General features: G+C 38.0%; 2 protein-coding genes and 1 pseudogene across 2 annotated transcripts; 1 reads left to right on the top strand and 2 right to left on the bottom strand.

The window, feature by feature from the left end:
• Nucleotides 1–61: 61 nt before the first annotated feature.
• On the bottom strand, nt 62–4,721 carry LOC114757427 (serine/threonine-protein kinase AFC3). Its single transcript, XM_028946488.1, is given in 14 exon segments — nt 62–421; nt 552–657; nt 832–952; nt 1,267–1,317; nt 1,971–2,118; nt 2,214–2,247; nt 2,249–2,303; nt 2,465–2,579; nt 3,016–3,064; nt 3,154–3,307; nt 3,393–3,422; nt 3,954–4,077; nt 4,203–4,273; nt 4,498–4,721. Coding segments are annotated over 14 exon segments (1,218 nt in total). The 5' UTR covers nt 4,520–4,721; the 3' UTR covers nt 62–283.
• A 1,494-nt stretch (nt 4,722–6,215) lies between these two features.
• LOC114757426 (two-on-two hemoglobin-3-like) lies at nt 6,216–7,355 on the top strand. The gene is made up of 4 exons (XM_028946487.1): nt 6,216–6,368; nt 6,459–6,589; nt 6,909–7,053; nt 7,138–7,355. The coding sequence occupies exons 1-4, from the start codon at nt 6,232–6,234 to the stop codon at nt 7,241–7,243; spliced, it is 519 nt and encodes a 172-aa protein (XP_028802320.1). The 5' UTR covers nt 6,216–6,231; the 3' UTR covers nt 7,244–7,355.
• A 3,300-nt stretch (nt 7,356–10,655) lies between these two features.
• LOC114757425 (nitrate regulatory gene2 protein-like) lies at nt 10,656–14,348 on the bottom strand (annotated as a pseudogene).
• Nucleotides 14,349–15,246: the final 898 nt, after the last annotated feature.

Below are 15,246 nucleotides of genomic sequence, written 5' to 3'. Positions count from 1 at the left end.
GAATTCACTTGCGTTAACAATCAGTGTTGAAACATGCTGGGGAAAAGTACTGTAGTGGGGATTGAGAACATAAAAAGGAAGGCAAGTATATCCTATTAATTTAATTTATTTTCAAGGCGACTACAGCTACAAATCCAATAACATCTAGGATCTAGCCATTATGCACATAGAAAACATTCCCCTCCTCTACGCTGAAAATTGCGGCCAGATCAGCCGAACTTTACATAATAACCAACAAGAAAGTCTGCATTTTTATATCACCGGGGCATGTCAATTCAACTTCTCAAGTGGGATTCCTAAAGAAGGGATGATCGAGGGCTTGGCGAGCCGTTAGACGGTTAGCCGGATCATAGGCCAGTAATCCATGTAACAAATCAGTTAAAGAGGATCTTGAGGAGTCCATTTGGCGTGCTACAAGTTCCTGCATAAAGTATTATATATAAAAGATAAGGCCACCCATGAAGAATGTTATACACACTGCAGAGCACGACCTCAATTAAGAGCTGACATACGGCTAAAAAACGATTGGGAAAATAGAAACGTAAACATACCTTTAGATGATCAAGCTTCCTCACTGCCCGAATACTCTCCCTTGAAACAGCCCCTTCAGGCCAATTTAGTCGTGTTCCATGCCTAAAATACTTTTCAGCACCTCGGCTGCATAATACCAAGCTGGGGAAATGAGTATGTTGCTACATCCATGGAGTGAACTCTAAACTTTAATTAAACAGAGCTATTGCCCATTTTCCCTTTGTTGATTCATAGCTTCCATAAAAACCAGCGTTTGAATGCAGTCTGAATCAATTAATCCGCCAGGGTAGAGATACTTACTTAGACCTTCGAGCCATGTGCTCAGGGAGAGGCCCCAGCACTCTCTCCATCATTGCCAAGTGCTCCAAGTTTTCATGAGTCTGAAACAGTGCTTTGCCCTGACAAAAGTTGCACATGCAAACTTTTAAGACGACATGTTCAAGAATCAGTTAGAACATGTTTAACACATCATGACAGAAGTAACACCAACCGAGATTAGTTCAACAAGAATACATCCGACACTCCACAAATGCATGGGATGACCACCCTAGACCTGAAATTATCACGTCAGTGAAGGTGAGAAAAAAAATAACAAGCATAATTACATGTTAGTTGCTGAACTTCATATATTTGATCTATCCAAGCGAGCAACCAAGGAAATAGCCATACAGCACACCCCCCAATGGCTCCATTTCATTGTGTTGCCGTAAATGAACCAACCGAGATTAGTTCAACAAGGAATACATCCGACACTCCACAAATCGCATGGGAATGACCACCCTAGACCTGAAATTATCACGTCAAGTGAAGGTGAGAAAAAAAATAACAAGCATAATTACATGTTAGTTGCTGAACTTCATATATTTGATCTATCCAAGCGAGCAACCAAGGAAATAGCCATACAGCACACCCCCCAATGGCTCCATTTCATTGTGTTGCCGTAAAAGTGAATTCAAGCCAAAAAGATTAACATGTTATGAAGGTTCGGCACTTAATCTATTTCTTTCCCTTCTGAAGTTGAGGAGAAAGGCATTGTAATTATAAATGCCCTTTGAGAAGGGGGAGAACACGATCACAAAAGAACACAAGGGCCGCAAAATATAAAGGGAAGGAATAATCAACGACAAATAAGCATCATGCGAGCATACAAATATATTTTAAGCAAAGTGTTTTCCATTATTGTACAAAGGGACTTAGAACTTCCAATGAAGGAAAAATCACAAACTGCAGAATTACAGGATGATAAGAAGTAATAAGTGGCAAGTAACTAAGCTGTGAGCATTCACTCTGACTGCCAGCCATTAATTACATTTTCAAGGGGTCTCAATCCCCTTACCAACATCAAATCCCAAAATGTTTTCTGCGTTGCACTCCGAAGGACAAAAACAATCAAGCAATAGAAGTAACAATTTCTTGTCAGCCAAACCACGCTTAGTTACCTAGGATAATCTCAGGGGCTCGGTAATGCCTTGTAGAAACAATGGAGCTATGGTTCTGGTTATCAAATGCAGTACTACCAAAATCAATCAGCTTAATAGCACTAGACTTGGGCAAGCACCTGAATTGCATTTCGTCTGAGAAAACCCTCTGTACCATTCCAAGAATTTTTCTTAAATATATTATAATCAAGTCTATGCTAATATCCATAATGTCAATTTTTTGTGACATAAAATGCTAAATACCTTACAGCTAGGGATCTTTACGAATTCAGAAACCCAGAAGTATATTTTCTGGCTTCAGGTCAGTGTGGATTAGGCGTAGGTCATGCATATCTGTATATGATAAATCACCAAAAAAAAATTATAGTAAGGAAATGGATCCAATATACGTTGTATCCCTGGACAGACTAAGCAGGCCAAAGGAAAAAGGTGGTTGATTTGTGAAGCAAAAATAAAAAGTGAGATGAACTGAAGAGCAAAAATAATCCACAGACATGCTACAGATTCCAAAAGCTGTCGTCCAAATTCCCGAACAAGATCCACAGGGAATGGGCAGTATTTATTTCTCTTAAGAAAATCAAATAAGCTTGGTCCAAGCTTCTCAAACACCTGGTAACACCATCAAAATGAATTGAAAGGAAGGATTCTGCTTAGTTCCCAGATCTATGAATAAAGCCCACATTGACATATACATAACAGCACACTACATCTGAACTAAAAAAAAAAAAAAAAACCATTCACTTGTAACACAAATGGGCACAACCCATGACTCATTCCTGGAAACTAGACTATAATATCTTATAGGCATGCAAATACAACACAACAGCGCTGGAACAACCAATAGGTCACAACGCAGTGACCAAAATACTCCTCCCAGGGGATATGGGGGAGTGCAATCAGTCCAATCCATTACATAATGCAAAAACTAAACCCCAATAGTAGATGCAGCTGAAAAAAGCAATAACATATCGCAACAATCAATCAGAATAGCGATGCTAAATCAAGGGAAGTGTTTCGTGGAAAGAAATCCAAAAAGCATACTTACAATACAAATATGATTCCGGTAATCAAACCAGTTCCGAATGTGTACACAACTGCGATGAGGGAAGTATGAAGTAAATATCAGTTGTCCCAGAAAACATCCAATCAAATTCTAGCAGTCATTTGCATCCAGATCTTTTACCGTGAATTGCCTCTCTCATTCTTGGCTAGACGTTGAAGCACATCAACCTCAATCATTGCTGCGTCACGGTACTTTGGTATGCTTCTAACTACTTTGATGGCCACATATTCTCGTGTTTGGCGGTCCCAACATTCCAAAACTCGACCAAACGTGCCTACAGCACTAGCAATATGCTGAATGACACAAGCAATCAAAAAACATAAAATAAACTGATATCTCAGATGCACTTACGCGCTTAACTTCACCCATCTTGCTGGAGGATTTTTTATCTGTTAGATATCAAAGAGAAAGTGAGAAATATTTCTCTAGAGAAAGTCAGAAATTACAGCAGCAAAGGCTACCAAGAAAACAAGGGGGGAAAAAAAGCAGATATTATAGCATCATGTCACACAACCGAAAACATGACGCTCAGGTTTTGCATTGTTTCAAAATGAGTGATATCGACTGACATGTTGAATATAAAATCTAAAACACCGAGTAATAGGTTACACGACCCAAGTAAGGTTGACAATAAGTTAAAATGGGAGTGAATTATAAAATACAAAATAAAGAGTCCTTCGATATATTCATTAAGGAAAATAAAGGAACTTTAAACGTAAGACGGAACACACGAGGCCTGGACCCAAAAAATACATAGAAAAATAGCACATACAAAGCATGCAATGCATACCAGCTGTGTAGCTTTCCCCACAAACAACAACAGGGCCTAAATATGACTAAAAATAATTGTTTGCCAGTCCCAACCCAAGTAAATCAATCAAAAATCAGATATAAAAGCAAATCAATTGCGATGAACTTACATCTAGGAGTGAGATTTTCGCCAAGACTAAACACGTAATGGCCTTCACGATCGTCGTCCCTTCTTGGAGGCGATGCATGCCTATTTTGAAACACTCCATCGCCCATCACAAGAGCCCTTTGCGCCTACAAGATGAAGCAACGGAGAACCATCCCAACTCCTTGTCAGATTTCATCTAATTAGCGGTACCCATATTCTTTCCAAAACCCTAAAACCTAATCAGGAAATCCAAGCATAGCAATGAAGCAACCTCGGTCTCAGAAGATGGGGCATCGTCCCACGTTAAACGAGGCCGTTTCCGGGTTCGTTCCCTTTCCATATGTTTTATTCTGTAGCTCCCATGCGCAGAATTAAATGAAGCAACGGAGAACCATCCCAACTCCTTGTCAGATTTCATCTAATTAGCGGTACCCATATTTCTTTCCGAAAACCCTAAAACCTAATCAGGAAATCCAAGCATAGCAATGAAGCAACCTCGGTCTCAGAAGATGGGGCATCGTCCCACGTTAAACGAGGCCGTTTCCGGGTTCGTTCCCTTTCCATATGTTTTATTTCTGTAGCTCCCATGCGCAGAATTAAACCTTCCTTCCGGTTATATCTGAGTCTCGTCACAATATCAGCAGCCAAGTCGTATCCTACCAAACAATCTCAATGAAAACAGGTTAGGACTTGAAATAGGGGCTTCAGGCTCTTCGATTTAAAGTTCGAGGCCGGGAATCCTCGAGCTTAGGGTTCGGACAACAAAGCAATCAGACCTTAGAACGGCGCGGTCAAGCGTTTTGCGCGAAGTTTGTTGATTATATTGCGTTTCGCGCTGTTATTATTAGTAATTGAAATTAAAAGGGGGCAAAAAAAAAAAATAAAGTAAGCTGATAATTGATGTCGTATGCTTGAGGTAAACATATTTTTGAAAAATATTTTTTTATAAATCAAGATAAATTTTTTTATATATTTATTTTGTATATCATAAAAGTATTTTTAAACCATAGTTTTGTTTCAATCTAAACACCCCCTTAATATAATAAAAATCAAAAAAATAAATAAATAATAATAATGTAATATACTCCTATATGCTAGCAATAATATATAATATTTTAAAACTAAAATTTTATAAGACAAAATTTATTATAAGTACAGTATTTTAGATAATTTAAATTTAAATTTTAAAAATTAGAAGTTGACGTCTTACTTATATAAAAACATTCTTAATTTATGAAGTATTATGAAATTTGAGATGGTAATTTTAAAACACCGATGGTGTTAATTTTAAAAATACAAGTGGTTTCTTTCATCCTCCGTAAACAGTTATTTCTTCCCTCCCGTCCTTAATATAAAACTAATTAATTAATTTAAGTAAATTAAAATAATAGTTAAATTAGTTGATATAATATGTTTTTTTTAAACCCCTAGACATCTTACTTAATTCCCTTCCTCCTTTGCCTACTTAATTGTTGTTGGAGAGTATTATTAGAGTTAATTTGAAAAAAATTTAATAAATATGTGAAATACGTCTTATATATTGGGATCAAAATGGATATTTACAAGATTGGATGTCAAGCACTATATTATTGTTATCTAATTCGAATCTTTAACTCTTTGAGTATATTATACTCATCCAGTCCTTAATATAAAACCTATTTAACTAATTAATTAGATTAAAAAAGTTAGGTAAGCTAGTTAATTATAGAAAAGTGACACGTTTTTCCTAAAATACCATAATCATCTTTCTTAATACCTCATCTCCCTATTCTACTTGATTAATTATGGTTGAAGGAGTATCCATAGGGGTATTTAGAGAAAATTGATAAATATGAAAAAATAGGTATTATATTTAGAATCAAACTAACTCAAAAACTGGGTCCTATATTAAAGACAGGAGGAGTATTAATAATTATAAGAAATTTAACGTAAGGTTCGTCCTGTTTGTATTTATTCCAAGGAAACATAATATACATGAATTTTTTTCATTTTATTTTGGTTTTCAGTGTGTGTTTTGCATTATTTTTTGTTTTGAGCAGCTGCTGATTCGCAAGTGGGATGAAACGAAAACCAGAAGCCACGCCCACTGTAAAAAGAATGAAAGATCCCTTCAAGTTGCATAGGGATGCTTTCTCCTTGGCATAATATCCCCTACTGTGATGTCTTTCGACTCTTTTATCCACTCCAATTGCCGCGTGAAATCCACGCGAGTTCGACCCTATAATATCACTTATTAATTGTTCTCTCATCGATCCCTTCCTCCTTCCCTTCCTCGTTGGTTTCTGCCTTTCATAATCAACATGCAGACTCTGCAACACAAGGCCTCTGAATGGAGCGGTGTTCGAACATCCGATGCTTTTGCCATTGATGGTTCCAATCTCTTTGACAAGCTCGGCCTTCAACCTTTTGTTAACCTCTCTACTAATTTCTACAACAGGTAATAATCTTAGGCATATACAAACCCATTACTGCAGTTGCATAAACTTTCTGCGTATATATGGGGTTGTGCTTTTTGTGCTGAAACCAGGGTATATGATGACGAGGAAGAATGGTTTCGTTCAATATTTGCCAATTCCAAGAAAGAAGACGCCATTCAAAACCAGTACGAGTTTCTTGCCCAGAGAATGGGAGGTCCTCCTCTTTACTCGCAGAGAAGAGGTCTGCTTCTACTTCTCTTAGCTTCCAATTCATTATAGTTTTTAACATACTATCTATCTATCAATATATAGATATATATCACCAGAACGCCATTCTATTGATCTCAAGGAGTGAAACATATGGACGAAGCGACTCTAGTCGAGATGTTGCAGCCAGGAAACTGAGAAAGTGTTTAGAGTATTAACACGTTATTAGACTGTGGGTAGTGCATATATTTACGTATTACGTACTGGCTCAAGAGAAGCGATACAGTATTAGTCGTCCGCTTTAAAGTTGAAACCTTTATTTGTGGTGCCTTGTTTGTGTGCGTGTGTGGTAGGGCATCCTGCTCTGATTGCTCGACATCGACCATTTCCTGTGACGCATGAAGCTGCAGAGAGGTGGTTACATCACATGCAGCAAGCAATGGCCAGTACTATAGAGATCGATGAAGAATCCAAGATCAAGATGATGAACTTTCTCAGGTTTATTTGTTTTCTAAACCCAGAAGAAGTACTACTACTTTCCGGCAAATGATTTCCCAGGCCCATATTTTGTGATTTTTGCAGGCACACTGCATATTTCCTGGTGGCTGGAGATGAGCTGAAGAATCAAAACCAAGAGAGGCCTTGTAGCCATGGAGCTACAGTGCAGCACCCGTGTAAAAATTTTTAGCATGCTCCATACTAGCATATGCATATATATAGTTTGCTGAATGTTTTGTCTTGTCAAGAACTCATCACGGATATCATCTTTTGTTGTTTATATATTGATCATCTGATATTATGCTTCCCATGCTCAGACGCATTCCCAGCACTATATCATCAATATCGGTCCACATATATATAAAATATAAAAGCCCTGATAGCAATGCGGCTTATTAAGCTTCATCAACCCCCTTGTATGAGTAGTACAGAAGCAAAACAAAGTTACTGTTTTTAATAAGACCCCATGAATTATCCAACGACAAAAGACAGCGTTTGATACCTTCGAAATCTTTTCGTGGGCTTCGTTCCCTCTCTAGCTATCCTATTGTTTTTGACTTTTTGCCAGTAGAATGCACTGTTCATCATGGAAACCATGCCAAAATTTCAAAATTGCCCCAACATCACAAATATATCTCTTTTGTACATTTCAGTGCCCGGGGGGACGCGAAGACCAATTTTTTCTTCTTCCTTTTTTTTTTTTGCCTGATGATTTTTGTTAAACCCAGTATTGGGCTAAAATACCCAAATATGGCACAGCTCCCTGGGCTGCCACGCCCAAGAATGGAAGAAGAGACCTCCAGAGCATAATCTCTCGCCGTTTAGAACCGTTGAGATCACTATGAGGAGATTAAAAATGTGTTTAGATGACTCAATAATCATTTTTTTTAATAAATACTGGATAACATAGATTTACCAAGAAAATTAACTTCTCTTACCAGCCACTCCTCTTGCCCCAATTATCACTTTTAAAAAGTATTTTTTAACAAATCAAGATAAACTGCTTCACATATTTACTTTACTTCTAAAAATATTTTGAAAATTATGATTTGTTTTTACATGAACACCTCTAAAACTTGTTTCTTCTGAAAATATGCTTCGTTTTTCTACTTCTGATGCTTCAATGAAAACCTCAAAAAGCACGCAAATCTATATACCATTTTCTCCCTGAACAATAAAGCCTTTACCGCCCGGACCTTCGATTCTCGGGTCCATGCTTCACGTGCTGTCCCACACTAAAGACTTTGAGCCTTTCGGCGAAAGCATGCCCCGCGACCATCGAATATCGATCCAACTATTCTCTTTCATTATCTTTGATTTCTTTGTATCAAATTTTAACAGTCAAAAAAAAAAAATCAAGATCTATGCATTCACGAAATTCATGAAAGGGGTGCAGTATATATTATTCAGGTTGCAATATTCAAACTTGGTTAATAAAGTCATTGTAGAATGAATTATATTCAACGGCGGGATGAGTCTCCACCACGTGATGACGTCGTTTTTGACCGTTAGAATCCTACATGCATAAATTATATTGTGCTGACCGGTGGAATATCAAAAAAATTTTATTCGCACGAAATTTGAGTGGAGTCTGAACCTTAAACACCTCATCACGGAGTTAAATCTGAACGAACCCTAAAATTGAAAAGACTAGTGTTTTATTAAATTCATTTCAATTTGGGTGGCTTCCATTAATTTACAGGTAATCTACATCTAGATACTCTGATCTATGCCCAAAAAAAAAACATATATTAATTGCGATTCTGACATGCTCACATGTGAAATTCCCTGCAAATTTACAAGAGCATATATTCTCTTTTTTTTTCAAAAAAAAAAAAAAAGATTCTCTTTTGTTTTTTCCTCGCGGCGTTTCCCGCTAGCAGTTTATTCATTAAGATAAAAAGGTTGGTACTAGCGTGCTGCGTGAGGAGCTAGGTCGCTCATTTTTATTTTTGCTTGAGACTAAAGAAAGGTACGCAGAAAATAATTCTGAAGCATTCAGAGCTTCTCTATTTGTTTCAATATCATTTCATCATGTTCATATGGTCAAACCCAGTAAGTAAGAGAAAACGAGAGCATATATTCTCTTTTTTTTTCAAAAAAAAAAAAAAGATTCCTTTTGTTTTTTCCTCGCGGCGTTTCCCGCTAGCAGTTTATTCATTAAGATAAAAAGGTTGGTACTAGCGTGCTGCGTGAGGAGCTAGGTCGCTCATTTTTATTTTTGCTTGAGACTAAAGAAAGGTACGCAGAAAATAATTCTGAAGCATTCAGAGCTTCTCTATTTGTTTCAATATCATTTCATCATGTTCATATGGTCAAACCCAGTAAGAGAAAACGATACGAATGAATTCCAGGAAGGAAGAACCATGCATATGCATTGTAGGACTGGATCAAAGCCGATGAGACCGTAGATCAAATAACATGAGATGGATACCTGAAAAACAGAGGACATGGAAAATATTACATTGTGTTCATGAATCCAACAAATTTTTGGTGGTAAAATCCTGGATGGATCAGCAAACCGAGCCGAGAATGAACGACAGAGGTTGTCGGGCTCCATGGATCCTACTCCTTGGTCAAAGTTCTTGGAGTATGTCTCTGGGTCATAAACTTCCTTCTTCTCTCTTCTGAGTTTTCTCCGTAACATATCCCACACTGTTCTTGTGCCGTCGTAGGTCTGGTGGCTACGTGGTTTCGTGTAGCTTCGACCTAGACGGGTGCTTCGAGTTGCTTGACTGCTTGAGCTGAACCAGTACTTCTTCACATCCATTTGCAGAGAGACACAAGTTTGCTGCTGAAACGCCTATGGCTTTAAATCAAAGCGAAAACTTTCTACGTGATGCTTCAGGCTTGCCACATGACACCATGATTCAGATTCTGCTGATTAGGCCATAAGTTATTAAGGGCAATGAGGAAGGGAAGGAAAAGAAAGGAATTTTCTATACTCCCTTTCGCTCTTTCTTCTGATAACTTTGTGTTCGAAGCGAAGACTTTTGTTTTCTAAAGAGTTTTATTCTTCATTCTTATCTGTAACATATAATAGCAAATTGAATTTTTCATTGAAAAAAAAAACTGAGTAAACAGGCGTCTTAAATTAAATACTAGAAAATTGGATTGGCCCACGGAAGAACAATCGGCTTGAAATGACATGAGTTAGGAACGTCAAAGTTTTACAGCCGAAAGAGTCATCATTTGCCAGCCACCTTCCTATCCCTTTGTATTTCGACTCCTTGAAATGCAAGGGTGCTTAAAAAAATCAGATTATTTGTGCTGATACGAAGCTCAGTACAGATTAAAGAACACTCAACAACCACACACGTTACAAAGCCAAACACGGCAGCCGTAGAGGAGATTCCTTTACTCTGTGACAAGTCAATGGGCGATGCGTAGCATTTTCTGATCCAGAAATTAGGACTTGGAAGTGTCAAGTAAGATGAATTATATAAAATCTTGCTCTACTATATGAACCAGATAATACTTTTCGTTCACATTTTGAGTTTAGCTTAAAAAACTTACGGCGCCGAGGTCATTATATCAGGGGGACACATCATTGCGCGAATAAAATGGTCAAGAAGCCATGGCAAAATTTTCACACAAGAACAGACTGATAAATTTGCATCCCCATTAAAAACAACCCCTTGTGTGGAAGGCTGAATCAGACCTTAGGTTTAAGATACATAATCTTATCAGAAGCGAACCGAAGCTTTTACATTGTCACGGTCTTGGAGCCGCACCCTGTGAATGTGCAATAGACTTCAGTTTCTCATAAGCATCGGCACAGGCATGAGAATAGTCTGACATTGCTCGGAAAAGTTCAGGCAAACGAGTCTTGAGACTCTGTAGTGACTTCTCTCGAACCTGAACGCAGTGTTTTTGGTGGGATTCAATTTCGTCTTCTAATCTCTTCTTCAAGCTCTCCACAGCAAACTGCTTCTCTGTTACAGGATTGTTTGCAGTCACTTCATCTCCTCTTTCATGATCTGTTTCATCATGACCCCTCCGCAGCAAATACTTCTGGTACCATTCCTCAAATGCTTGGTTTTTCCTCAGGTATTCCTTTCTGGTTTCCTCACATTTCTCCTTTAGCTTCATCTCTTCCTCCTGCTGAAGTATGATGGTCTTTATCACAGCGGCAAAAGAGGAAATAGCTGATTTTGCAAGCTCATCTGGAAGCCTATCAACATGATCATGCCAAGCTTGAAGTAGGGCTTGAATAGGTGGATTCTGGGCTTTTGGTGGCGATGAGATTTTCTCCTTTAGGCTGCTTTCGATGGGAATGAGATTATTCTTCAGCCAACTACTAAGAGCTTGGATGTGTATTGTTTCTGGTGAGTCACAAACTTGTCAAATTGCGAATGCCATTCTTGGACAACATTAGAAAGTTGGACAGTCCGCTCATAATGATGCTTGGTTGTTTCCTTAGGAGCTTGAGATATATCTAGAGATTTGAGATCTGCAACTATTTTCAGCTGGCTCTCATGATGTATGCACATGTTTTCCCACATACTGGCCATCCTGAAGAGATATCATGCAACATAAATACACAGCACTCAAATACAAAATTATCTTCCAAGTTCTGAATGCATCACAACAAAATTACCAAATACTATAAATAATAAAGAGAGGCAACACTGCCACAGTAGTACAGTGATCTCTTTAATTTCAGACTGGTAATGGTAAATACTTACCCATTAACAAGAGCAACAAGCTTTGGATATAACTGTGCATCACGAATATGATTCACTTCTGAGACTGTTGAATCCATTGACTGCATGTCAACAATATATCTTGTATGTAGATGGCTAACAACTGCTTTGGTTTTTTCCACAGATTCAGCACTCGCATTGCGTTTCTTCTGTTTGTTCAGTAATGCAACTTTTCTCTGATACTCAAACTTCATCAGCTCAGCTTGCTGTTGGCAAGGCATGAAAGTCAGAAAGACAAGAACATTTAATGGAAAAAGTCACTCGTCAAAGTCATAAAAGAACAGTTCCACACAATTAGAAGAAAAAGGCGCACAGGGTATAACAAAAGATTGCATCTTCGGCTGCTTAACCAAACATTTGGACACTCAGATTCCTTTGTTTAAAAAAATTGTTGAACTGTAAAATTACACATACCTTCACCTCTTCATACAGCTTTTTCTCCCAGGCTAACAGCTTGTCCAAGACAGTGGCATGAGTTTCATAGTCTTCTGAATCAAAATCATCCTTTGCTCCATCGCCGTTAGACACACCTCTGAATGATCTATTCCATGTTATCACACGCATAACTCTAGCAGAATGATCAATATGTCCTGCTCATACAACTGCAAGTTAGTTCAACCATTTATGTCCAACAATGAAAAGTGCAACTGCATGTGACGTATAAGCAAGCATCAATTTTTCATCTATTCAAACTGATAATTAGTGATGGCATACTTCACCTTTGAAGAAATGGGGAAGGGAATAAAACAACGTAAACACTTCAATTTCATCACGATAGTTGAGAATACACAGGCGATTTGGCATTTTCATCCAAAAAGCTCAACAAATAATCATAAGTTTGGGAAGAAGTTAATGTCTTTCAGAATTCCGATAATAACAGACTCCATAATTAGTCTTGTTTCTTTTTCAACATTTGCATAGATAATGCAGTGATAATGATACTAACCAAGTTTAAAAAATGAGTGAATTGATTCGTAGAAATCCCGCTACACATTGAACAATGGATTTTAATGGAGAAGAATGAGTAGTATGTGTTGCATCTAAACAAATATAGAATGACCAGCTATGCCAAGACCTGATCAATAGTTCCCAGAAAAATTGAAGATATAGGGGTATGGCCAAGTATAATATATAAACAGGGAGAATCCAGAGGAATCTGACAAAAATGGTGAACCCAAATCACTCAACGCGTCATTGGCAGGTTATTTAAGCTTGTTGGATACAACAGACATAAAATATTTGAGAACATAAAACATAAGCCTAAAGCACATAAAAAAATTATATCGGTTAATTACAGATTATATCACGACGTTTTCAAGGGAATAGATATATGAAAGTTACCCCGATTATCAGCGAAATTTGAGTGGTAATGCAATCTAGTGGCCTCAAGCATCTTGGTAACCTCTTGTGCACTCTCCGAAGCCTTCAAGAAATGATCGTCAAGTTCATTAAGAATCTGCATCAGATTAACGGTTGGAACCACCTTCGTTGCTCTTCTAAAGTCTGGTGGAGCAGTTTTCGAGTGCTCAATATGCTTTGCCTCCTTCACAGACTCCACTATCTCCTCCTGCACATTTTCCTCTACCTTCTCCGGCGTCTTGGGTTCAACTTCATTCATATTGCTTGCCCCAACACCCACATTCTCCGCTTCATGATAACCCATTGCTTCACTCTCCTCGTTCTCATTTCCAATCTCATCTTCCCCACCCAAAGATGGTCCTGGCATGTTATCCACCATAAAAAAGTAATCCCAAGCCATGCCCTTCGATTCAGGCATAGGCGGGACTGACTTCATATCTGGAGTCCGAGGCGGAGAAGACGACGCTGCTTCAGATCCTCCCTTTTTTAACGACTTTCCTCCATTACCTTTACTCATTTTAATATTTTCTTCTTCATCTTCACCTTCTTCGGCAATGGTGTCGGAATCCATCATGCGGGAGGGTTTTTGATGTTGCATAGTGATTGCCGGCATCGTCACAGAGCGCTTAAGCGGGCTCGGAGAGAAATCTGGGAGCGGGGGCGGAGGTGGCGGGAGGTTGTCTTCCGTGATCGGCGGAGGCGGAGGCGGCAGCTCTGAAGTGATGTCCAATGGCGGCTGGTGGAGTTCTTCAGTGATGTAGCTTTCGCCGTGGCCGTAGTCACTCAGTGCCGCTCCAGTGTTCTTCAGAGCCATAGCGTACCCGGAATGGCCGGCGGCGAAGGCATTCCGAGCAACTACCGCATTTTTCATCAAGTTCTTCCTGTCTTTACAGCGAGCCACCGATTCTTCATTATCTATTTTCGACTGCGCACAACCCATTTAGGAAGTACTCCGGATTTGTTAGAGAGAAAAAGGCCTTCGCTTTGAGAAAATGAAGAGATGAAGTTATTATATCATGCTAAAAAGATGAGCTTTCAAACAACAACGGCTTTTTGGCCGAAGCAAAAAACAACATCAACGGCTTGAAGATCTTGAGGGAAGGCTGGGGAGAGGAAAAAAGGGCTTGTTGTCCCAGAAAGCGGATGCGTGAGGCTAGCTGGGCATTGTGTCAAGCACAAAGGGAGAGTGAGATACAGCCAAGAAGCGGTACGGGGATGATGAGAGCAGCAGGAGCAGTGCGGAGAACAGAAATTTGCGCAGTCGCGGAGAGTAGAAAATTGAAGGTACTCGCGACATTTGACGACTAGGTGTCTTGTCGACATATTTTAAAACAACGGTCACATTTTTTTAGGCACGATACAGAGCACACCGGAGTTTGAGCCCGAGGGCATTTCCGACTCTTTGTGAACGTTCACTAGATTTTTAGGAGTTGGTAATGCATTGATTGCATTCTGTGAAAATCGTAAATAATTAAATACTAGTAATCATTAAAACTATAAAAGCAAAATAATAAAATAAAAAAAATTAGAAAATAGTTTAAAAAGAATAATTATTGAAGAAACAAATAGTAAATAGCAAAACCAAAATAATCAATAGTTAAATAAAAATAATCACATACTATTAAAATATGTTTTGATCACCCTTTGAATATGAAAAAATATATTGAAAGTGTAAAAAGTGAGTTGTGGTGGTGTGGTCAAGATGGAGCTTTGCTTGGATTTTTTTTTTTTCCCATTTAGCTTCTGAAATAAATGCTCAGTAGAGCATATGTCAATTTTTCTAGCTTTTGCTTTTACCAACGTCGGGAGAAGATAAAAAACAAAAATAACAGTATTTATCTATGTCTTATCTTGACTCGATAATTTGATTTTTTTATAAGAAGAAAAAAGTAACTAATAAAATTTAATTAAATTAATTTAATTATTTTTTTCTGAAATTTATCAAATTGTATATGTATGATTATTATATCTGTCCCTTAATATAAAATTCTAATAGATTAATTTAAACAGATTAAAAAAGCTAAATAAATTACTTAATTATATTATACGTTTTCTGATGTCTCCAAAATATTTATGTGCATCGTTGTATTATATATTAGTTTATAAGTAAAGCAAATTAGTTTGAAGA

Source organism: Neltuma alba, unplaced genomic scaffold, assembly GCF_004799145.2.
Source record: "Neltuma alba isolate B1F8T4 unplaced genomic scaffold, ASM479914v2 tig00010594_pilon, whole genome shotgun sequence".
Taxonomy (NCBI): domain Eukaryota; kingdom Viridiplantae; phylum Streptophyta; class Magnoliopsida; order Fabales; family Fabaceae; genus Neltuma; species Neltuma alba.
The sequence above is the reverse complement of the archived record's forward strand: the minus strand, read 5'-3'. Positions and strand labels throughout refer to the sequence as shown.